The sequence below is a fragment of the Pyrgilauda ruficollis genome, unplaced genomic scaffold, assembly GCF_017590135.1.
Source record: "Pyrgilauda ruficollis isolate IOZ18807 unplaced genomic scaffold, ASM1759013v1 scaffold18, whole genome shotgun sequence".
Lineage (NCBI taxonomy): Eukaryota > Metazoa > Chordata > Aves > Passeriformes > Passeridae > Pyrgilauda > Pyrgilauda ruficollis.
In genome coordinates this window covers 948,236-973,815 of record NW_024516984.1, presented here as the reverse complement: position 1 = coordinate 973,815, position 25,580 = coordinate 948,236, and the positions used below count along the sequence as shown (strand labels likewise).

General features: G+C 38.8%; 1 protein-coding gene across 1 annotated transcript in view; it reads right to left on the bottom strand.

Moving 5' to 3' along the window:
- TRIQK (triple QxxK/R motif containing) overlaps positions 1 to 25,580 on the bottom strand; it is a 58,645-nt gene that overhangs the window by 32,902 nt on the left and 163 nt on the right. Inside the window, exon 2 of the mRNA XM_041464537.1 lies at positions 6,170 to 6,250. Within this exon, the coding sequence (XP_041320471.1) occupies positions 6,170 to 6,230 (61 nt within the window). The 5' untranslated portion in view covers positions 6,231 to 6,250. The remainder of the gene's footprint in view (positions 1 to 6,169; positions 6,251 to 25,580) is intronic.

The window sequence follows — 25,580 nt, the reverse complement described above, 5'->3', positions numbered from 1 at the left end:
AATTCATGAAGAACTGAATGAAGGTGAGAGTAAGTACAAACACAAATATGTAACATTGCAACAGCCCTGTAGACACCGCATACCTTACAGGAATTGCAAGTGCTTGAAGTAACACCATGCTGAAAGCCAGTTCAGCAACTGGAAACATGTCAAATTTCACTCTCATTTACATCTATACCAATTTGTAGCAACTCCACTGAGCGAAACAGTGATATTGTTGATGAGATTAAAACAAGAGCAGACTATGAACCTCCATCTGTATAAGAGTACTAAACAAGTGTAGTATGAACATATAGTAAAAGTAGTATAATCAAACAAGCTCAAAGAAACTATTGCTGTGGAGAAGGGATGGGAGCCAAGGGCTTAGATACACAACCCTTCTCCTTAGCTTCTCTTCAAGGTATGTGAAGACATTCCCACAGTCCTCTGGATCTGCAGCCACCCCTCCCACTCTTGCTCAGACTGAGTCTATGTCTGCCCAACAAATGAAAACTAAATAATATCCTCACATATGTAAGTACATATCCAGAACTTCCATCACCTTCTATGCTCTCAGCCAAGGCAATAAAACACAGCTCTGCAGCTCTGGACTTACAAAATATGTGATCACAAGCTGCATGTGCTTAAAATTCATCATCAGTCTTCACAGAACATATTTAAAAACATCCCAATCATCACAAAATGTGGATTAAATTAGTATAGCCAGACTAGGCTTTGCTTCACAGCAGTGTTTTCCTCAGCTGCTCCTGCTTCAGTTTCCAGAAAGTGATTCCACTGGCATAAAATTAAAATCAAAACAGCACTAACTGACCAAAGGATGTAGTTCATTTTTTTGTGACACCAAATTCATTCTTCATAAAACCTCCTCTCAAAAAAAGGGAACTACACATGGTATCAATGGCCTATCACTGTGAAGTACAAAATTCAAATTCCAAAACTTGCCAACAGTCACACATAATAGCAAAAGGAATGCTTTTTTCCCTATTTCTCTTTATTATGTGCTTAGTAATAGATTTTATTAGAAAAATTCAAGACAGCAAATGTAATATTTTAGATGCAAAAAAAGGTACACGAGAACTGCTATTTTTGGGTTTTTTTTCAATATAAATAAACATTAGGAAAAAACTTTCTGAGTAGTCAGTATTTGTTTCCCCTCCTTTCCTTTCCCACATTAAACAGGCAACAGACATTAAAAAAAGGGAAAAAATATGACTTGTTAAAAAAATAGACTGGAGAATTTTTGTTCCATTGACATCTGTCCTGCTACATCTTTGCTTATGGCAGAGGAGAGCAATCTCCATGATGTATGTGCTGCCTTCTGATTCCATGCCTTTTCTTTACAGACAAAAGACAGAGGAATTGCTGTTTTGTGAGAAACAGGGACATTTTGAAATTTTCAGTACAAATTCAGTCCAAATATTTTTTGCTGTTGCTATTATTTCAGAAATTATGTCGCAAATTTTCATTCTGATAATAAGCATTTCCTGATCCAAAACAACCATTTCATGTCAAAGTATGCAACATATTTCAAATAAAAGTATCAAAATGTAACATTTTCCCTCTTTTTAATCTGAAAAAGAAGGCTGATAGTGGCCAGGTTTTTTGAGTATACAACAGCACTACTCAGGACAAGAAAGACAGAGGTACACTAAGTCCATAAAAACACAGAGAAGGTAAACAGTAACACAAAACAGAAAAGTTGAGGTGGTAAAGACAACTTTTTAGCAGTAGGGTAGGTAGAAATGGCAATCTGCCACAAGAAGGGCTTCTCTCTGGAGACAAGAAGGTAACAGGTCCATGCTCCAGCTGGTAGCTGGAGGTGGGAACCCCAGAGATGTTCATGCTGCCACTATTCCCCAAGCTCTTCTCTATCTCAGTGACATCACAGCCTCAGCCCTAGGATGAGACACCTTTCTTCTGGACAGGTCACCAGTCTCCACACCACAGACATAGGTCACAATTGAGACATTCACGATACACAGAGTACCACCAGGCAATTTCAGAAGGCTTCAAGCATCTGCCCTTCTTGTTCTTTAGCCCAACCTTTTATAATCTTCACCTTACATGCATTGTACCTGTGTGCTTTCTGTTCCCTTTGGTTGTTGGTCAGTGCACCTCAGGACTCCATGTCTCGTTGCTTTCAATGCTGTTCACCCGCTTTGCAGAGCTGTAGCCCATTAGGGATGAGGCTGGCTGCAGCCCCACTCCCAAATACCACAAACTGTGTGCCTACATACCTACAAAGGCCCAGCTTTACCCACAAAGTTTTATCTGTTAGTTCAGGTGGTTACTGCTCTCTCTACTGTGCTGCCACAGCAGGACTCAGGACTCCTACCCAGTCCCCTTCCCTGCCCCATGGCTCCACATGTGTGATGGCAACGAGCACCACCTCCACCACCGAGTCACCGCAAAACAAGTAGCTTTGTGCTTTCCAAAACAAAAAGAGAACATATTTTCATTCATAACTTCCACACTTTCCCAGGGGGATGTGAGGAGCCTTATTTGCTCCAAAGAACCCCCAGGCTATGCCTATATAAGCTCCAGCTCCTAAAAGATCAAGCTGGCAAGTCAGGAGATATAGAACAGACAATAGGCAGACCTTTGAGTCTACAAATTGAAGGTTGAATGATTGGCAAACAACCTCTCCTCATGAAAAATTATGCTACAGCAACACAATAGTAATGGGAGCCAAAAGTATGTCTATTCCTGATTTGTAGACCAGGTTTTAGTTATGCTATAATCCTCTCAGTATGCCTGCTTAGGATCCCACAATCACACAAGTCATGAACACTACCCACAAATCCTGCAGCTTCCATGCCGAGCAAGCGACACACCAGATGAAGAAGGATGGAAAATATACATGTGGAATTGTTCTGGGAACTTAAAGCACACATAACAGTAAACAAAGCAAATATGGTAAAAAACCTGTTGCTATTTTCACAGCATTTGTGGAGCAAAGCTGCATAAATGCAGAAGGATGCATACTGCCTCACACCTTTCCTCAGATTCCAGCAAATTAAGCACAGCAGCACAAACAGCAGCAGGGAGAAGGAAATGCTCTGCAAAAGAGCTTCCCTGTTTGCTGCTGCACTACAGGTACATATTTGGGTTTGTGAGTGAGAGATGAGCAAGAAGTGTTAAAATTACTTTTCCTCATGGTTTCTTCTACAGCCTTGGCTGCTCATGGAGATTTGAACAGGGAGAGATCCCTTGGTGCCATCCTCCCTCCTCCAGGCACAGCTAAAGCCAGTTTGAAAAGGTTGCTGTGGCTGTCCCTGGTCCACCTGGGGCTAGGCTTCACAAAGCCATTGCCAGTTTGGTCTGGTAACTAAAAGACTGTCTCTGCTCCCCACTGAGAAGGCAGTGCCACTGTCAGATACTGGAGCACTAGCTTAAGTGGCACTACAGACAAATTTTGGCTGGTGACAGGAGAGATGGCTGAAAGCCAGCTGACAGGGAAGAACAGTATCAATCTCTGTGCTGGGGGAATCCTCTGAAAATGCTACTGAAGCAAACAGCAACTGCTAGTGGCACAGAGGCAAACAAGACACGAGTGATCCTGCTCTCATGGAGAAAAGAAAAAGGCAAACGGCTGAACTGAAGTAATCAACATGAACTTGAACCATGGCACAGGGCAAACATGTGGCATGCCGTATGGAAACTCAGAACAAAACAGAAAGCTTGGAACAAAATGAAATTAAAAATCTGCTTCTATTTCAAATTACTCCACTAAACATCTAACTGAAAATTGTGTTGGAAGTTGATATGACTTTGTGACATGTTGTTCCTTGAAGGCTGCCATTTTCCATCAAAAAAAAGGTATGAAAAATGTTTCAATCTGGTTACCTTGTATCCAGCAAGGCTAGAAAACATTAAGTTGTAAGCTAAAAAATAACATCACACCATTAGTCAGCAGGAGATAGCTGTTCAGCCAGCATCCATCATAATGTTTTCAACAATCCATAGATACCAAATGCCTGGAAAAGAAAGCCGGCAATCACTCCAAGCATGGATTTTGAGCTTTAAATCCATTTGATGAATTTTTTTTTTTTAAAGACAGGTCCTGTGCAGCCTCACTTTGCTTACTGTTTCTAGACATAATCTGCCTTAGAAAGGGTGACCTAATGTCCATCTACAAAACAACTGAGCCTGGAGCATTAGGGCACTCTGTGCTCTGAGGGATCATCTATGCAAGAGCTTCACACTAAAACATCCCTGCAAAAGTACCTAAGCGTCAAATCTAAGCCTTAAAGAATGACTGTGTTTAAAAAAAATCATTCTGTGTAATTTCTAATAAGTACTTGAATGAAATCAGGCCAAGAAGAATGAAGAGGAATTAAAATGAAGAATCTAGAGCATCTCTGCTATGACAAAAGACTGAGAGACCTGAGAGAACTTACCTAGGAGAAAAGAGTTGGTTCAAAGAGGATTTCATCAGTATATAGAAATACTTGAAGGGAGGGTGCAAAGAGGACAGAGCCAGGCTCTTCTCAGTGGTGCCCTGTCACAGGACTAGCAATGGGCACACACAGAAAAACAAGAAAAAAATCTTCTACTTTGAGCATAGTCAAACACAGGAAGAGAGGCTGTGGAATTCCTATCCTTGGAGATATTTAAAAACCATCTGAACACTGTTCTGGGCAACTAGCTCTAGGTGGCCCTGCTTGAGCAGGGCAGATGGATGAGATGACCTCCACTGGTCCCTGTCAACCTTAACCATCCTGTGACAAATGGATGAATTATTACCAGTTATGCAAAACTATATATAAGAACAAAAAAATAAAGCAGTAATGACAAAAAAAAAAAAAAAAACCAACCCAAAACCAACAAAAACCCAAAAAACAACACCACTTTTATATTCATTAGGGCAAATTGGATTATATTCGTCAATAATACACCTATTTGTCCTATAATACACCTAATGGCATAATGAGACTAGAGGGCTCACTCCACCAAGCTCAGCTACCAGGCCAAAACATAGCCCAAAATGGTTACACATAAAACTCAAACACAACTACAAAACTTAAGTCTAAAATCGTATTCACACATTTTCAAACTCCCCCTCTTACATTCATTAAGTTCAGAGAACTGATTTCCATTGGCAAACCCTATAGCGGTATCAGTGAATGTCCAGAGTAGGAGCTGAAACAACCATAGTCAGAACAAAAGGCAGAGCACAGTCTATTCATGCTCTCTGTCCACAAAGGAGTATTACAATCACAGAAACACCTCCTAGGTTATTTGGTAGTTTATTTGCCTGCCAGCATGAGATTCTTCCCTACAATAATTTTTAACACTTGCTTTCGCCAACTTAAGAGCAATGTGTCACATCTAAAAAACATGAGTTTACTATGAACACCGTCACCACAACCCTAGCTCTTTCACCTTGAGAATGAACATTGTAAACAACCTTTCCCCCCACCCGCAGACATTTGTTGTTTTCTGCATATTTAAACAGATGTGTGTGCTTATCAATTGTAAAACAAAGTCATTTACTTAAATAACTGTGTACAGATTAAGGTACTTCATTTTATATATAAACTTTCAAAATACTGACTCCTTTATATTATTTAACATACAGAGACAGAATCCTCATATAGAGATTTCAAAAATAACTCACCTTTGCATTTAAGCAAAGAAAAAGGGATTTGCATCTGCTATATGAGTATCTATGTGAAGGTACATGTGTGCATGTACATACTTTGTATACATGTTACCTAAAGAAATATTAGTCAAGGATAGAAAAAGTCTTAAGGAAAAAAATTAAAATATCCATCAGTGTGAGAATAAATGCAGTTATGCAATGCAAAGGTCTGTAACATTCAGTGTATCAAAAATTGTTATGAATGAGGAAAGTATCTTGTTAAAAATGCCCATATATGAAATTAGAGACAAACAGGAGAATCAGGAAAGTTCCAATAGTTCAGAAACATTGTGAAGCCACTTCGCTGCAATATTCCCCTACTGTTTCCAAACACACAGCATATACTTTATCTGAAGTCACTTAACTGTCTCCAGAAAGCTGAACAACTTACTCAACAGCATACACAAAATGAAGTTTTTGAAGAGGAATGCTACGTTTTGTTACACTAGTGAGCCTTGCTGGGAAAAAAAACCAAAAAGTTTTGTTTTTATTTTAAGCACACAAACTTTTCTTTCAAACTCTTACCTATTTGTTTCCTGTACTGGTCAACAGGAGTCCTTGATGTAGAGGCATCTTTTCTACCCATTGTTTTCAATCCAAAAATCACTGTCAGTATCAGAAAAAAAAAAAAAAAAAACCAAAACAAAAACCACAACATTATTCCTAAATAACGTACTAACAAAATCAATTGCTTATAACATCAGAAAAATGGTAACAAGCAACATTTACATGATTATACACAAAGACATAAGCCTTCCCAGAGTACAATGAGACACTGGAGTTAATCATCACTATTCTGAAGACTATTAGATACATTCTAAACATACCTTTTTCTCCACTGCATGGGTTATTAACATTACAGAATGCCTGTTAGTTTGAATGAAAATAAAGAAAAAAGAAAGGATTTAAACTGATTGCACTGTAATTCAGCATTTGGTACCACTGTAATTCAGCATTTGGTACCACCAATTACATTCCTATATAATTTATTTCTTTAGTAAACCAGGGAATGAATGTAGAATTGTGAGCTGTTTCCATTACTGAAAATACATTTACACCACACATAGGAGTCAGAGGCAGGACTAGGCTGTGTGCATCCACAGGTGAAATTGCTCATGAAACCCACCTGCAGACGAGCAGATACCTAGAACACAGCAACTCCACTCTCTCCTATTTTCCTGCCATGGGCTCTAGATATCTGTGAATGAATAGGAAATGGAGAATAAAATCTGAGAGCTGGGGCTGCATACATTTTACAGCTCTCAGGCATGGTATTGATAGTTTAAATCACCTTCACTGCATTTAAGTAACAACCATGCAGCCTCTTGAATGGGATTCTCATGTTGCACAGTCATGTTGCACACATCCTCACAAGGAGGTGACACATGGCTGCACAAGGAACTGCATAATCATCCATACAAAGACGTTCCTTCTGGTATATTGGTGATTCCACACAATTCATGTAACTGAACAAGCACCATCTGAACACTGCTCTAGTAAATTCCTCATGTATCTTTTAACATGCAAAAGCTTATGGTCTTATATTCATGCCTCAAAGGGCTGCCTCTCAAGTGGCAGATACTACAAACACACTCATTTCACCTCTTTTTCCCTGATTATGAAATAACTGGCTGTTACAGTCATGCTTATTGCTCAAAACACTGGGATTGAGCCCTTTTAGCTGGGCTGAAGGCATGACTCACCACAGTGATAAGCCCCACCATCTGACTGCCTCTACAACACAGGAGTCCCAACATGAACACCCACACTCATGAGAGGTCTGACGTTTCCAGAAGTGTCAGATTTACTGCTCAAGCACAGAAGATGCACAGCAGCCAACCCCTGCCTTTTCCCAACTGGCCCCGATGAGAACCATGCCAAGGGCAAACTTCAGCTGAATCATCCTGGGTAGCCACAAACCATGCGCAGATTGTGCACATATGGTCATGGAGTTATCTGCAAGAGTTGTACTTTTCTGTTAGGCACAACCAGCTGTGCTACAGCAAGACAAGCGTCCCTGGTCGCTGCCAAGGCACGCTTTCTGGGAACTGCAACCCTGGAAGGCACTGAGATGCCAAATCACGACCCAAAAAGCATGCCATGGCACTGCTGAACACTACTGCCAGCATCCCAAATTTAAAGCAACCACCATTATTTTCTCCATAGCTTCAAACATGATTTAAAATACAGCTGCAGGAATGATGCCCGCTAGCTATTTGGGCATTTTAAAACCACAAAGTTTATTACTTTATATTTATCTGTTCTATATGCATTTCGGGCATTTAATGTCAAGTGACAAATCCAGGCTCCTTAATTTCATTTGTGGGACACATGGCATAAAATGAACTGGGATGCTCCAAAGTCAGCAACCTTTTTTAAAATGTATTCAGGAATAATAGCAAGGTAGAGAAGAGTGCCACTAGTTTTTAATCTGAACTGAAAATTCAATTATAGCACTCTAATTTTTCCATATATTACTTTGGTTCAATTAAGAGAATACTTCCTGTTTTATGTAAAACACAGTTGAAGTGAACTGTAATTCACTGGGTTGCATTTCTTTCCCCTTCTATTATACTTCACAGGATTGGGTTGTATTCAATACCATTCACATCATAATAATCAGAATAGAAAAATAAAAGTACAATTTGAAATTTCAGCTAATTGAGGAGGTAACAGATACATTTTTACACTGCAAAACTAGTTCTTGGCTTTTTTATGCCACTGTTAAGAGACTGTTTTGACTTGCCTTTTGCAATTTCCATAGTCTACTAATAGTTTATAACAAAACATCAGCTGTGAAAGATGTTTGCAGTTTTAGCAATGCCAATAAAACAGAAGAAGAAAACACAGGCAAAGATTATTTCCTGACTTAAAATAAGCCACAGAGATACTCGGGTTTGCCGGCATGGCTCAGTGTCACCAACTCTTGCATCTAGAACCTCGAGTCCTCTTTGTTCTTCAAAGGGATGTAGCAATCATCATTCATTTCCACTGCTTTGATGGTTACAGAGCAAATGCCTGAGAAACCCACGGAGACACTGGCACACAGAGCCCAGGGTCTAACAAGACAGCTATTTGCATAGAAGATCAGCCACAATTTAGAATGTGTTGTGATAGATGTACAAAGGGAATAACAGGTCTGTATTAGCATGTTCAAAACTGAGATTGTTATCACAATTTAATTCCTTGGGGACTACGGCTCATCACCTTCTCTTGTAAAGAATCCAATATTTTTGGGCAACTTAACATGAGCTAGATTTAAGCTAAAATATGGATTAACAAGATATAATATTTATTATTTATATATAAACCTTGCTACAGGAATGATTTTCAATGCAACTTTCTAACCATTTCTTGATAAAGAAAAAGCCTGAAACCTTTGTGAGTTACAAAACTAATCTTCCCCATTTAAAATAGGAGTGCTCATCCTACAATAATTGGTCATCTTTACTGTAAAAGAAATTTACACTCAGGTCTCTGACCCTTTTGCTGCTTCTGACATCAGCAAATGGAGGATCTTCTGGAGGCTTCTTCTATATTTCTTTGCCAAGCCAAAGGGAGAGGCAGCACACCATTCTGCATGTATCCCAAGCAGCCTTCAAGTCCCTAAAGTTTTAATGACTACACAACCATTAAAAAAAAAACATGTAAAGGAGCTTACCATTGCTCCTTCTACTGAAAATACTTGAAAAGTAATTTCAGATAATATGAAAGCAATGTGAGCAGTCCTCAACTTTCAAGCTTTTATAAAAGATGGTTTTAAGAAAGCGAGGCCCCAATGATTTTTTATTTACTTCTGCTTCAGAGATGCTACAAGATTAAAAGACATCTTTGTTTTTGTGGTACTCTCCACTATTTTTTCACCCCCTTTGGCTTCCCCTGTCGTAATTCACCTTTGAAAGCTACACATTCAGAAAAACACTTTGTTACTCTCTTCTTTCACTCCTAAGCAGTGGCTGATAATAATTAAACCACATAATAAATTGCTTATTAAAACCTCTAACCGTCAATAGCATTTGGTAAGATAAAAACCAGTCCTAAATGTCCACTCAAGGTGTGGCTACACTTTAAATCCCAATTCACTGTTCTTGATGTATACATAGCATTTTCTACACCAGCTGAAAAAAACTGAAGAAATTACATTAATGAAATAGAAATGAATGACTATGAATGACTTTAGAAATATTAATAAAAAATAAGAATAGGATCTACACAGAGATTGCACTTTGTACATTATTGGTGCAACACAAATGATTAATAACAATGATAAGCCTTAAAAATGTAAATCAGTACACACTCACAAGCCATGCATATCTGCATGTGTACAAACTTTCTTAGCAGTGATATCTGACAGCATATCTGCACTCTCCCAGTAGGTTGCCTAAATATGAACAGTGGGCATATTAAAGAAATAATCAATGAAATTACTGGTTTTGTAGCTGAAATATAGTTAGTCAGCTGAGAGAAAAGCAAGTAAAACTTCAGGACAGAAAAGAATCACTACAGAACATAAAGCTACTGAACCAAGTCTTTGGCATCTGTATATATGCAGAAGTTCCTCATCGTTAATTGCAAATAGATATCTACCTTAAACATAACTCTTTTTTTGTTTGTTTTGTTGGATGTAATGTAGGTTGATCATCTGAACTCATAGATCAATTCATTTTTAACATGATTCAAAGATGCTATGAAAACTTACTGACATCATTGAAGGAACTGGTCTTCCCCCAGTTAACTCCATAGCTGATAGTTTCATAACCAATGGATAGTAAAATATTTACAAGTTATAAGAAAGCAAAAGTAGCACTTTATCTACCTCAGGTAAAATACAAGGAGCACACTGGATCATCTGGAAACATCAAGTTATCCCAAAGAACTGGCAGCACTACATTTAAAGTGGGAAGCCATCTGCTTGTAGGTATTTTGGAAATGGTTGCTGCTGGTTATTATAATTGGCTTTTTTTGTTATTGTACTGCTGAAGTACAGTAACTAAGATCTGTCTACACAGCAGTGGAAGCAGCCTGCAGCCAAAACTGCTAAACAAATGTAGATTAATTATTTAACCATACTGTAGCCAAGAAAAAGAATTTAAAAATCTTTACTACTAATACAACCTTAAAAAAAACTTCTACAAACAAAATACATTCGTGTTTTTTTGGTAAGCCTTACAGTAGTCTTCCATTCCTCTGGAAAGTCTCTCTCAAAGAATAAGACTATTATTTCCAAGGAAAGAGTCCCCTGCCCATGGTGCTTCTTGCAGAATCAATCTCTTCTTTATCTAGGGATTTATTTATTCTTCTGTTAATAAAAGGAACACAATACTTCTTTACTTAATTTAACCTTGAAAGCAGCAGAGGTGATTTAAATTTAATTAAATTTAGGAAAATTAATCAGAAACACAGGATCCAACTCCAGTCGGAATAGATATTAAAATAATTTCAACATTCTACACAAGGACAACACACACTGTACCACATGCCAAGACTCAAATTATATAGGAACTACAACTTTTACTCAGAAGCTGTTTCACATCTTCATGTAAGCACTAGGAACAAAACACACATTGCTACTTCCAATTAGTACCCTCTGCACTATAGCGAAAGGAGATCCTCTGTTGTTTTTTAGCTATACAATACCTACAAACTGCAGGAAATTAGCTCTGCATTTATTTAACAAAAGTAATAAACAGGTAATAGTTCATAAGAATTTTGAGCATATCCTCATGAATGTTTCAAAATCCTAAGGCAATATATTCTGAAAAACTAATTTCATCAACAACCCAGATTAGTCCCACTAAATTTCAGGAACGTAACTCAGACACGCAAGCTACACAGGAGGCCATCTCTACTCCCTTTGCAATGGGTGAAGAAAGAAATGTAATGGTTAGGAATCCAAATCACCTCTGGCAATCTTGCTTTCTTGTTATTATTTCTGATTCTCCTCAGAGTACCTAAAATTTGGTGGGATTATTTACACCCAAATATTTGCATTTTCTCATCTAGTGAAGAGTCTACATAATTTTGCTAAATATGGAATGTTTTTGAACATCTGAAGAGTTGAAAAGATTATCCTTACATGTACTCACAGCTAGGAGAAGAGTGAACATTTCAAGGGTGGCAAAACCTCAATAAGATTTTTTAAAGGACTTCATATTTATGTAAAATCGCTTTCTTAAGCAAAAGTAGGCTATTAAAAAGGTTAAAATGTTCCTTCCATTCCCAGAAGAGTACAGTTTGCCTCTGCTTCTACAGGATGAAAATGAAGTAGGCCAAAACACACTTACAAAAGCACTACTTATGCAGAAGAGATCTATTTTGCAATTGGTATTATTCTTACTTTAAAAAAAAATAGGAAATTTTGCAGAAGAATATTCCTAATTGTAGTGATTCCGTGTACCTTACATTTTATTTTCATTATTAGGCTGTTATGCCTTCAGAACAAGATTCCCTGCTTCAGAGATGAGTAGAGCTATAGCATGTGTGAAACATATATTCACTTTAATATGAAGACAGATCTTCAACTGAATGAATTTAAAATTCCAAATGTCCAAAGAGGAACTTTTTTTCCCCACTTTTATTAATCTATTATGGCACTGGTGTCAAGAAAATATCCTTAAAGAAGTTCATGAAGGAAAAAAAGCATACATATGGTTCATTTCTGCCTTGCCAGACAGTTTAAAATGTAGTAGTTCACAGAGAGAAGAGTAATCTCCGCTAAAGGGACAATTACACAATAACTGACCCCATATTTCAGAATAACATTCTTCAAAATAACTAAATCTGTCTAAACATTTTTTGGGGGAGAGGGAAGGACATGGAACTATGGTAGAAATCAGAGCTAAAAAGGGCAGGAGAACAGACACCCAGACCACCCCACTGGCCAGAGGCAGATCTGCCAAGGATGGACACAGCTTTCATGGGAACACCTGCAGACACTGTACAGTCACCTCTGTGGCACGAGGTGTAGGGAGGATGTCACCACCACCACCACACAAAACAGTGAAGCACACCTCTCTGCCTCGTGAGTCAAAAATTCATAGAGTCAAGAGCAACAATGAGAAACAATTATTTGCTCTGTCTCAGTAACTGATGTGTCAGCAGAGGACACCTCTGCAGTTCAGCTGTATCGCAGCAATTTTACTCCCTCTTTGATCCCTGCCATATACCCCTTCAGCACTCATTTCCTTTGATAAAGCAGGGACTAATTTAAATAACAGGCATTAAGCTAGAGGTCAAAGACCTTAAATTTCAAAATCAGCTAAGTCTGCCTAAGCACTTCACTTCCAGTACATTACGAAGTTGCCATTCTTAAATGCAATGGAGTCCCATATGGTTTTACCGAAGTCTTACTCCAAAGTCTCAGAGACTGTTTTGCTCTCCTAGGTGTTACAGCAAGGGAAGAGTGACTTCTTTCCCTTCTTTAAATGAGAAATTAAGCCCTCTGTTCTCCCCTCTTTAGTTGTAGGAACTGACAAAAGTTCTATTTTTCATAAATGCTACTTTCTTCCTGGGACTGCCACAAGCCATGGCCCTGCTATAAGCCTGAATGCTTCAATTACACACACTTGTTAATTTCTCATTTGTAGAATTTTAAGATTAGGCTCATCTTTGATGGAAATGAAATTCTGATTTCTTCCTCCAGTGAGAAGAAGTATTTAGGGATTATCCTTCCCTTTAGTATATCCATCTTAAACTACAGTTCTCAATCATCCAGAGAACAGTGTTTCACAAAGTTTTCAATATTGCAATATGGGATAATGGCCTTTATTGAAAATAAATCCTATAACTTCTAAAGTTATTCACACAAACAAAAATTGGAACAGGTAGCAATTTCATATTTATCTTGCTTTTATTTCTACGATGCCTTTCTTTTCACTTGCCTTAAGACTACTAAAACCAAAAGATTTCAGAGCAAATTATTTAAAAACTGAAATAGTTTTTAAAAGTAATATATCAGAACAAGACAGTTTGAAACTGCTGTAATTTTCCCTTTATTTTCATGCTCTCACACTGTTTATAAAAAACCCAAACTTTTTAAAGTATGTGAGGTTAAGTCTGCACTTAGTTTTTCTCCATTAATTCTAACATTGATATCCACTATCCTTGAATATGCCTATCATTCAAGCAGAAACCCAACTCTCAGCAAATAACATTATCTTAATAACTGAAAACCAGAAGAGAAAAGAGTCACAAATACATCATGCAGGCACAAAGCTGGGAGGCAGACAAATGTGCCCTTCTGTAACATATTTCACTGTAGTATCACACAATGTCCCATCATACAACTTGAAGTCATAGTAATTGCCAAAACTGGTCACCATGTTTATGGCCAAATGATTGCTTCCCGTCTTACCCTGAGCAAGCCTGCAAAAGTTGAAAGCGCTCTACAAATGACAGTAGCAAACAATAGCTCAGTCCACATAAACTTAATCATAACACTTCAGCAAAAAAAATTATTAGCTCCATTACTAAACTTGGTGTACAACAAGACTTAAAGGATAATCGTGGAGGTCCAAGGGCCTGCCACCAGAGCTGTAATGCCTCGGCCCTGGAGAGGCCGAAGCAGGCAGGGGGAAACACCCCTCTAAGGTGAGGGTCAGAAGTGCCTCCCTCCCACAGGCCTTCGCAGGCACATATCAATGTCTTTAAGTTCTATTGGTTTGTACAGTTGTTCCACCCCAGTTCAACCCTTGTTCACCATATTTGTGTACTCCCTGGAATGTTCTTCCCTATCCCGATTCCCACTGGTCTCAGTTTGCCGCAGGGTCCCACCCCCGTTACCCTATTGATTCCAACGGTTGGCTGCCCCCTCCCCTGCACCACTTTCACCTATTCCCACTGGTCCTTGATCCTCAGACTGACCCCTTTTCCCTCATACAAAACCCTGTGCCCTCAGTCCAAGTTTGTCTTTGTCCCTGGACCCCCTCTGAAGCAATAAACACCTTCCAGATCTCCAAAGAAAGACCCATCCTCCACCTCTTTCATCGTAGCAAGCGTGCTCCGGGCCCCAAAGCGCTGGTCGCTCTCAGAAGAGCCCGTTGAAGCCCACTTCAGGTAATCTCTCCACCCAGCATTCAGAACAAATGCACATTTTTTTCCTTTCTCTGAAGCTACTGCAGCTCAATAAGTATTAAAAAGGCTGATCTATGAATGAAGAAAAATAGTTTTATGCCTTTTTTGTTTTGTTTTACATGCTGTATTAAGCATTCAGGAAAGCAACTAAGCTTTAAAAAAAAAATCTAGTCTAGTCACCAGGCAAAAGAAACATGAAGTATAAGGAGTTTTAATTTGGTGGGTTTTGTTTTTATGTTTTCTTCCATTATTCAACAGCCCATTAAAGACAGAGCAATCACAGAATTGGTCAGGTTAGAAGAAACCACAGTGGGTCATCTGGTCCAGCATCCCTGATCAAGGAGGGTCTTCCTGCAACACATGGCACAGGAGTGCATCCAGATGCAGATCTTCCCCATAAAGATCCGAACATAAAGCTGGCATGCATTCCATCAGCCTTAACACAATATATCTTTTTTTGTACTTTCTTTCTTTAAAATTGAGACCAAAACCAGTAGATAACCAGTAGCTAGCTTAAGTGTTAACAGAAAAAAATGTGAAGTTCAGCCCTACAACACTTAATAATGAGCTTAATCATCAGCCTTAGTGAACACAGACCCACAGATGTTAACAGCAGCATTTTCAAAACCAAGTCCTACATGGTTTTGAAGGATTAGGCCATAAGTGGGTGAGAAGTTTAATATGGTGTAAATAATATCAGCTCAGTAGTTTCCAAAGTTGTTCAAAACAATAGGCCAAGCATACTCTCTGCAGATTTTATCTAAATTGCTCAAGACTTGGCTCTCCTGAGAACTACCTAGAGATCCCATTAAAGGCAATGATTTTTAAGATAAAGAATAAAGTAATAGCTTACATGATACCATCTCTTTGGGAGCTTTATGTTGTATTTGAGCAAAAAGGGGAGTCTAAGATCACTGATATCTATTCACAATCTAACCTTGAACAAAGATTGAATTAAATGAATGGATCAAAATCAGGCTAAAACCTTTATATGCACCAAATGAAAAAGTAAGCTTTAATAATCATCAGAAAATCTGGTAAACTGTTTCCTTGCCTCATTTTAAGGCAGAGAAAATTGTGCAGTGCAGCTGGAAAGAAAGGCAGCAAAATGAAAAATCATCAACCAGCAGAAAATTATCAGTTGAAATAGAACATCATGTGAACAGCTGAAGATTTTGGATGAAATCATTTGTGCAAATGCCTGTTTGGGCTCTTTTCATGGCTCCCCCCACTAATGGGGACAGGGTGGGAGGAGACTACAGCCCCATCTCTTCCCTCTGCTCCTGAACAGTGTGCAGGTGTGTGTCACAATGAAGAGATTTTGCTTTACCAGAAGAATGCCAAAAGAAAGGATGACACTGAGACAAAAAACACTAAAAAGTATTCCTTTTGTTTTGAGTCATTCAATATGAACGAAATTTTATTTACCACAAAAACAGTAGTGAAATACAAAATTGAACACTTTTTAATGGGGGGGGCTGCTTTAGAAGACGGCACATTTTTTTTAAATCCTGAATTCTAATGCGTTAAACATTGGCCTTTTCTGGTCTAAAAGACACCTCTGATGAGAGATTCCTATACCACAAACAGAATAGTTGTCTGCTAAAAGACATCAGTTGAAAACCAGTTCGTGAGCATTTCTTATGGAATCTAGCCTGAGATAAATGGCAGATGACATTCCACTCCATTTGCTTAAATTTCCTGAGTGCATCTCCCTAAGCACTAGGGAGTCCTTGGGTAACAAACCAGGACAAGGGGTTTGCACATGCCCTTGGCTAGAGTCATAGCAGACTGTGTGCTTCTGCCATAAAATTTTATTAGGAGAAGGTGATTGCACTGCCTGAAATCTAACCTTGCAGACGACATACAACAATGAAAAACCTTCTAGAGCATTCAGGAAAATGAGTTCAGATTGATTTTCTTAAGAACACACCAACATCACAAGAAACTGCAGGTCTGTTCTCTTCCTGCTACAATTGCCCAGTCTGGCCACTACTGTATCAACAACTGTACAGCTCTATAAGTAAGTTTAAAAGTTTAAGGAGAGCTGGGTCAACTCTGAAAATAAAGCTAAGTTGCCTAAGATTGAATTAAATGAATGGATCAAAATCAGGCTAAAACCTTTATATGCACCAAATGAAAAAGTAAGCTTTAATAATCATCAGAAAATCTGGTAAACTGTTTCCTTGCCTCATTTTAAGGCAGAGAAAATTGTGCAGTGCAGCTGGAAAGAAAGGCAGCAAAATGAAAAATCATCAACCAGCAGAAAATTATCAGTTGAAATAGAACATCATGTGAACAGCTGAAGATTTTGGATGAAATCATTTGTGCAAATGCCTGTTTGGGCTCTTTTCATGGCTCCCCCCACTAATGGGGACAGGGTGGGAGGAGACTACAGCCCCATCTCTTCCCTCTGCTCCTGAACAGTGTGCAGGTGTGTGTCACAATGAAGAGATTTTGCTTTACCAGAAGAATGCCAAAAGAAAGGATGACACGGAGACAAAAAACACTAAAAAGAAGTATTCCTTTTGTTTTGAGTCATTCAATATGAATGAAATTTTATTTACCATAAAAACAGTAGTGAAATACAAAATTGAACACTTTTTAATGGGGGGGCTGCTTTAGAAGACAGCACATTTTTTTTAAATCCTGAATTCTAATGTGTTAAACACTGGCCTTTTCTGGTCTAAAAGACACCTCTGATGAGAGATTCCTATACCACAAACAGAATAGTTGTAGGACTGCTAAAAGACCTCAGTTGAAAACCAGTTCGTGAGCATTTCTTATGGAATCTAGCCTAAACTGCTAAAAGACATCAGTTGAAAACCAGTTCGTGAGCATTTCTTATGGAATCTAGCCTGAGATAAATGGCAGATGACATTCCACTCCATTTGCTTAAATTTCCTGAGTGCATCTCCCTAAGCACTAGGGAGTCCTTGGGTAACAAACCAGGACAAGGGGTTTGCACATGCCCTTGGCTAGAGTCATAGCAGACTGTGTGCTTCTGCCATAAAATTTTATTAGGAGAAGGTGATTGCACTGCCTGAAATCTAACCTTGCAGATGACATACAACAATGAAAAACCTTCTAGAGCATTCAGGAAAATGAGTTCAGATTGATTTTCTTAAGAACACACCAACATCACAAGAAACTGCAGGTCTGTTCTCTTCCTGCTACAATTGCCCAGTCTGGCCACTACTGTATCAACAGCTGTACAGCTCTATAAGTAAGTTTAAAAGTTTAAGGAGAGCTGGGTCAACTCTGAAAATAAAGCTAAGTTGCCTCCTCTTTTACCTTTCAGAAGACTTTATCCCACACACTCAGCTTTATAGCTGTCCCAGTTGTTTCCATACATGTATTTATATAGTTATATGTATCTATATACACATATATGTATAGCTCTCTCTCTCTATATATATATATATATATTTATTTATTTTAATAAGGTGAGTAGATAAAAATGTGTAACAGTATAGTACAAGGGAAACATCCTCCTAGCTCTTCACTATTTCCCGCAATGTGCGTAAATGTGAAGGCTCAAAATCAGAAAAGAGACAAGTTTGGTAAGAGAGTCATCCCCCTGGGATTTTTTCCTACACACATTATTCCGTCCCCTTCAAGGTCCCCTCAAGGTAGAGTACATATTCTATAGTGCCCTTCTATGGTCAGGATACAGATTTGTACCAAGCCTATACAATATACATTACTTGTGCGCAATAAATGACAGAATACAAATGCTTTGAATTCCTTACTCTGCATATATGGCTATGTTTTAGTACAGCATCCACATTTACATCATAATTTCCACGGGTCTATATAAACATGCATGAAGATAAACAGGCACTCTTCTCATGCAGAACTGGAAGAATTCACCCAGAAGCTTTGCTCTGTAAATTATTTCAGATGTATTTTAATGAAGCCATAAAAGATATTAGCAAGTGTGCCGGGAACTTTAGTTTTAAATTATTATGATGTTACTCTAACAGAAGTTATTAGTATTATTTAACCCCGCTGGTGTACTTAAAATGAAAATAGTTTCAAGCTTTTTTCAATAGGTTTTGTCTATATAATATTTTTTCCAGAATACCCTTCCTGTTTAGCCTGCTGGTCTCTACCTTTGCATACACAGAAAGATACCAAAAAGAGCACTGCTTTCAAGTTATCCTATCTTTCAGAATAAAAAGTAAGCATCAATCTAACAATGCTTTATTAACCTTTTCACTCCAAATTACAGGAAGATTCATTCATAAATTAAATAGCATGTAAAAAAATTCCAAGGAAAGCAACATCCACCCTTGCTTTTACCGTTTCATGATTTCAGAATAAAAAAAACCCCAGTAAATTATTAGCTGCTGCAATTCTTAGCAACTCCATTAAAATAATACTCAAATTTGTAGAAAAAATATATTCTTGAAAGCTTTTCATGCTGCATACATATACAACAAAACAGAAGCAATGCTTTTCATGTCCTCCGCAAAGGGAAGAAATGACAAATTCAAACACATTCAGCATAGCCTTGCCTAGGACACTAAACAGTACATATGCAGGAGGGTCTCTGCAGCAACCAGGTGGGAGGGAGAGCTAACAGTGCTGGCTGAGGTGAGGCAGACGCGTGGTCAGAAACACCACAGCAAGCATGAACCCAATCTCAAACCCACCTCCCAAGGGTAGTTCTACAAACAGAACTAAGTCTGTTCAGGACCTTCATCATGCTTTCAAACTTTTCAGGAAATGTTTTCCATCTAAATAAAACTAGATGCAACATTCCTACACTGGTCTTATTATTCAAACTATGCTTCTACCTCTCCTAGGCATTACCAGCCCTTCTTGACACCGCCTTGCAACTGAATCCCCTTCGTCTACAGGACCTTCCTCACAAACCTCTAAGTCTTCTTTCAGCCACACCTCTAGAAAATAAAAATTTTCCATTCTGCACATACATCCAGCATTCCTCATTCCTTGGCACATGCACATGAACTACATTCTAATAGACTCATGTTACCATGATCTCAGCTGTGCTTTAAACTTCATCCTTTCTTCATCAATCCAGCAATTTACTGAACTACTCACAAGGCTTTGCTCACTTCGCCACAATGCCTGTATGTTTACCCACAGACAACTGACCAAAACAACGAGCACATCACACCTGATGCAAATGCTGGGATAAGTCCACACAGGCTCTCAACCATTTCCAGTGGCCTCCCAGCCATTACTTCTGAGTGCTGACAGCTCAGCAGCTTTTTATCCATTTTATTGTTACTGTACGGTTTGAATTTTAAAATTAATTTTAGTTGAGTAACAGTAAATCAAGGACCTAACCAAATTTAAATGTTAGCTATATAAATAGTGTGCTTTCAGTCTGACAGCCAAGACACAAAAACAAAACAAATAATTCACTGCTTCAGGTTAACAATTTCCTTTTGGCAAGAGTGTAAGTAATACAAAACTGGTCTAGCAGTAAAGTAAGTGATGCAATCTTAATTGGAGGCAGTGTAAGCAGCTCCTCACACAATAAGAGCAACACACCGCCTACTAAACAACTTCTATAGCACACATATTACATGAAAGAAAGATCTATGGTTTTTAGTATAAGCTTTTAGGCATTATCATTTCTAAAAGCAGACAAAAGCCAAGAGTTTAAGCAGAGATGGTGACATGGTAAAGCCAAGCTTGGAAATAATTCTCCACACTGACTTGATACAGTGACAAACTGAAAATATAGGTAATTTAAAAAAAAAGTTAAACATATTCAACTCAAAACCACATAGGAGTCTCTTCAACAAACTCTGGGTATCTGAGAGGCCTTAAGATGTTGCTGACCCAGGTGCTTAATCTCCTGCCAGAGTTTAGGAGGCTGTAAGAAAGGACAACAAAAGGGGAAATATTCTGTGCCCAGGACCCAGGATCTGATTCCCAGCCTCCACATCAGCACACAGCACCCTAAAAGGAATGTGAGCTCAGGTGAGGGAAGTGAACTGAGGTGCACGTATTGCCAGTTCCTCCATACAGACAGCAATCTCAGGGGTGGGGAGAAGCAACCAGCTGGTACCATCTTAAACTACAGCATTTAAGGCTTCTAGAGTACATCTGTCAGAGCCATTTGTGAATAAATTTCAGCATAAGAGTTCGTAGAATTGAGAACTTCATATGTAAAGATTACAAGGAAAACACAATAGATAAAAGCAGAAAAAGCTACACAGGCTGATTGATAATGTAAATGTGAGAGGGAATTATCATGGGTAAACGTAACCTTTTCTTCATTTACACCACACAGCACAGCCAGGGAGAAAACAATTGAGACTTCGAAACCTACTACATTTTCAACACAATCTGCTTCCCCAATATAAAAAACAGCTCATTACATAAAAGGTTATTATTCTGTTTCACTACTTATTTTATTTCGATAGAAATATATGAGAATTAATTTAGCTTTCTGGCTAGAGGCAAATGCAACTACAGAAATGCAACCCCATTTTGAATTTGTTGTCTTACCTAAAACTATAAATAATAGCATTAATAAGAGACAACAAATTTGTGTAGAAAATGGTGTAATACAGCTTGTCCTCTGGATTTTAACTTTCCAACTATCATTCCCAACACTAACCTACTGCTGTCATTTGCTCTTTTCCCCTCTCACACTTATCCTTTCTGCTCTGACTTCACCATAAGTTTCTGCTGTCAGAACAGTCTTTCCTTATTTATTCATTTTACCAGCTCAACATCTAGCCCTGGATTTCTACTGTACCCTTCCTTTCCTATTTCCAATCCTTCTTTACAAACCCTTCTGGGTTTACATTGGCTAATTCATCAGTCTTTCTTCCCAATTCTGCCTTTTTTTTTGATTGTAAAACATACTGAATGAAGGATAACGACAAGAACAATCACAACACAGAATGAACAATATTTTGATGATGTATGTATTACGTTTAAAACTGAAAAAAATCTCAGGACACAATAAACTGTATTGTGCAAAGCTCCACTGTATCACTGCAGTGTGTGTTTAGAAAGCCAGAATCAAACTTAAAAAATCACTAATGATGATTTTTGCCCTGTGGCTAAAAAAAAAACAAAAAAAACACAAAACAAATGAGAAACAAAGGAATGAGCACTGTCCCTGTCAGGAATGCCTCAAGTATTTACTGAACTCACTGATTACAGGGGTATCTGTGCGCAGCTAGTGATATAAAAGCACCTGCGATTCCGTGACATTTTCCCATGACCTTCAAATAAAATTCTAAAGAATAAAAATGTATCAGGAATCATAGGCTGTTGCAGATAATTCTGTGATATTAAAGCTGCATTAATGCAAGTTCTATTTGAAAACACACATGCAAGAACTTGTTCTTCCACAGCCATACCAGTAACCATCTATGTTTGTCATTACATGCAACAACAGCTCCTTCCTCTACAGCAAACACGTTTTTTCTACAACTGCCTTTCCTTCCTATTTTCTTTTCAAAAGGAAAAAAAAATATTACCTGCTTATTTAGTGTGTCAAAAAATACTTCAAGAATAAACCTGATTATTAATGAGCTATAAGAAACACTGTTGCTTCATCTCCTCCACCAACCATGCCACAAGGTTTATGTTGTACATAATACTGCAGTGATATATAGGATCATCAGGTTAGTTAACTAAATGCAGTTTCACTGTGCTTATGATTGATCAACTATGGGACTATTAAAACATTAAAAATGTTAATCTTCGTAATAATCTCCTGAAAATTCTTTATATTAATTTAAACCATGGATCATTTTAATATTTAATCATTGCAGACTTCACTTGGAATGAGGATAGCCATTCACTGAAAAGCACTTCATTTTTTATTTTGAAAAATGATCAGCTAGTATTTATTTTGTAAATCTCTTCACATATTTTCCTCAAGCAAAGCAAATGAAAAAATCCACAAGAGCAGAAAAATTTAAGGCAGAGTTTGGGTCAGAAAACATTGACTTTCACACTCCCGTTTCCCAGGAGTAACTGCATTACAAGAGTAGTACTGTACGAGAGTCAGAGGACTGGGGGAGACTTCTACTGCAAATAGAAATGACTGCCTTCTTTGTCTCCATCTTACAATCACCTATGTTGCATTCTCTTCCCATATTTCATAACGTGTAAACATAGTAATTCACTTATTCTTCACAAGTACTTATCAGAGTGACTTCCTCCCCACAATGATATTAAACTGGTTTAGTTTTTTTAACAGGCAACCCAATTTTGTAATGTTAACCCTACTCCTCTCCTCTCCTATAATTCACAGCTTGCATTGCTTAATGCAAAATTTAGATTAATATGGAAATATCCCAAAGGAAAAAACCCAACGACTTCCTAGTTATGATAAAAATCTCACAGAAACTCTTAAAATTCTAACTGTAATTAACAGTAACTAGACTTCATGGTATCAATTCATTTTGAAAAGTATTTAAAATTATCTAACCAAAACTAATTCATGGTCTAGAGAAACAAATTCCACAGAAAAATGCAAGGACAATGTCTTCATTGCACTGCAAAAATATAATCCAAAGAAAACAACTCTTGTTTTCTACATAGGGTCTACTAAAATTGGATGTTCTCTGGAGCTACTGCCATAAAGTACACTGAGCTTCAGATGCCCTTTAGAATGGGCTGCGGGAATTTCGCAGAAATACTTGAATTAAGTAAATCCTAAAGATACCCGAGTGGTACCAGAGGTTAATATATCAGCTGACATGACTAGACTTCATTCTGTATTTTTGACCAATAGTGAGGGAAAGATTTTCAAACTGGCACACAAACTGGCTTCCTAATCTGAAGAGGCTGCAGAGTCTAAAGCAAGAACTTTAATGCAGAACGGGCGGAAGTGAGTGTAGCATCTTTCAATGCATACAAACTTACACTGCATAGTTCAAATTCATGAAAAAAAACCCACAACCAACCAAGCAAAAACCAGTATAAAGATAGTGCCTTTACTCCCAATTTTATGAAGAAAGTATGTATGTCCTTGCATATTACCTATCACTAAAGTATGTTCTTAAGGAACAAGGTATGGAAAAATCCTGGTCATTCAATGTGAGGCAGTAATACACTCTGGAACTCAGCTGCTTATATGTGAAATGGAAGGAATAGTCCTGTTTATATGACTTTATAGAAGCCACATGTATTTGTCTTTGTACAAAACTCAGTGTAAGACTTAAAGCTAAATATATAAGGAATTTTGCCACTGTTGAAAGGCATCTCTGCTTTAGTAATCTGATTTGAAGTAATCTTTCAAAATCTACATGTCTGAAGAGCTCCCACATTTGCATTGAAGAAGTATTTTCTGTATTGCTTTTGTAGATACAAAATACCATGTTAAGCATAATAAGCAGGTTGTAGAACATTGTGGTAATCTCTTCTTGGCTACATAAAGCAAAATCACAGAATCCCCAAGATTGTTGATGGATCTTTTGAGGTCATCCACTTGTGCTCATCTATTCGTGCTCAACCAGGTTTAGTGAGAAGACTTATACATAAATTGTATCTGAAGTAGACTTTCCAATGCATGATGAAAGACAATCATGTCAACAAAAAAAACTGGCCAAATTTTTCTTTAGGCGAGCAGACAAGCTATTTTCTGAACAATGGATTGTCTCCAGCCCATTCTGTACCAAAGAGTAAAGTGATTGATTCAGCCAAGGATGATGTACCAAAATGCAGTATTTAAGAAATGGTTCTATTTTCCCCGCATTTGTAGAATTTAGTGTATCTCTTAAACATGACTTTATACAGTTTTCCACTACAGAAATACATCTTTAATAGCAGGTACCCTTCCATTCTGATTAGCTCTTTAGGAATGAGGCTGGGCCCCAACAGGAAGGAACTCAAAACCTATGACATGCAATTGAATTACTGAGTGTGAAGGCGTGTGCTGCATATACAGCCCAATTACACCATAAGCTCTTTCAGAGGAGGTTTCTGATACTACAATGATCTGCCCTTGTAACTGTGTGGGCTGATGGAAGGTGGCTTGAGAGCCACATGAACACTGTGGCAGAGAATACCCTGCCAACACTTCACATTTAGAAGTTTTTGCAGCTCACATATTTCTGTCCGGGATTTTCTGAGCACAGGCGTCACCAGAACACTCTGCAGAGAACACAAAGGAGTCCAATGTACCCGGAACACATCACGCCTGTAAGGCAAACATAGCCAGCTCAACACTCCGGGTTGGATCAGATTTACTGCACACCCACAGCCGGCCGAACACATCCAGCCGCACTACACGGCCCGGTCTCACTGCACGTGGGGGGTCAGCACACAGAGCAGCGGATTGTCCAGCTCCAGACACCCTAAAACCTCACACAAGACAGAGTTTCGCACACACACCCAACCACACCGCACAGGTGGGCAGCATGGGAGCAGTCATGTCCATGAAGGAAAACCGTGAGCTATCCTCCCATGGAGGCACGGCAGGCTTCAGCAAGTTCGGTCCCGCTAGTCAGGCCTCGAACACGGCCCCGCCGAGGATACCTCGGTGAGGGGTTTGTTTCCCTCCAGTTTGGCTGCCTAGTCACGGTGGTACTTCCCCGAGCACGAAAAAGCAGCCCTGGCACTGGAGGGGTCCCGGTACGGTGAAACGAAAGACCAAACGCGACCGCAGGACAGCGCAGCACACCAGTTATTCCCGCCCACGCCCAAAATGGCGGCAGCACAGCAGACCCTCTCCCACCCCAGCCCCTCTAGCCCGCGCTCCGGGGGCGGGGCCGCCCAGATTGACAGCGCGCTCCGGCCAATCGCGGGGCCCCGCGCTTCCAGCCGGCCAATGGCAGGGCGGGCCCGCGGCGGTCAGCGGGCCGGCCGCGCGCGCCGCCGGCGCGAGTCCTCCCTGCCCGCGGGCCAATGGCGG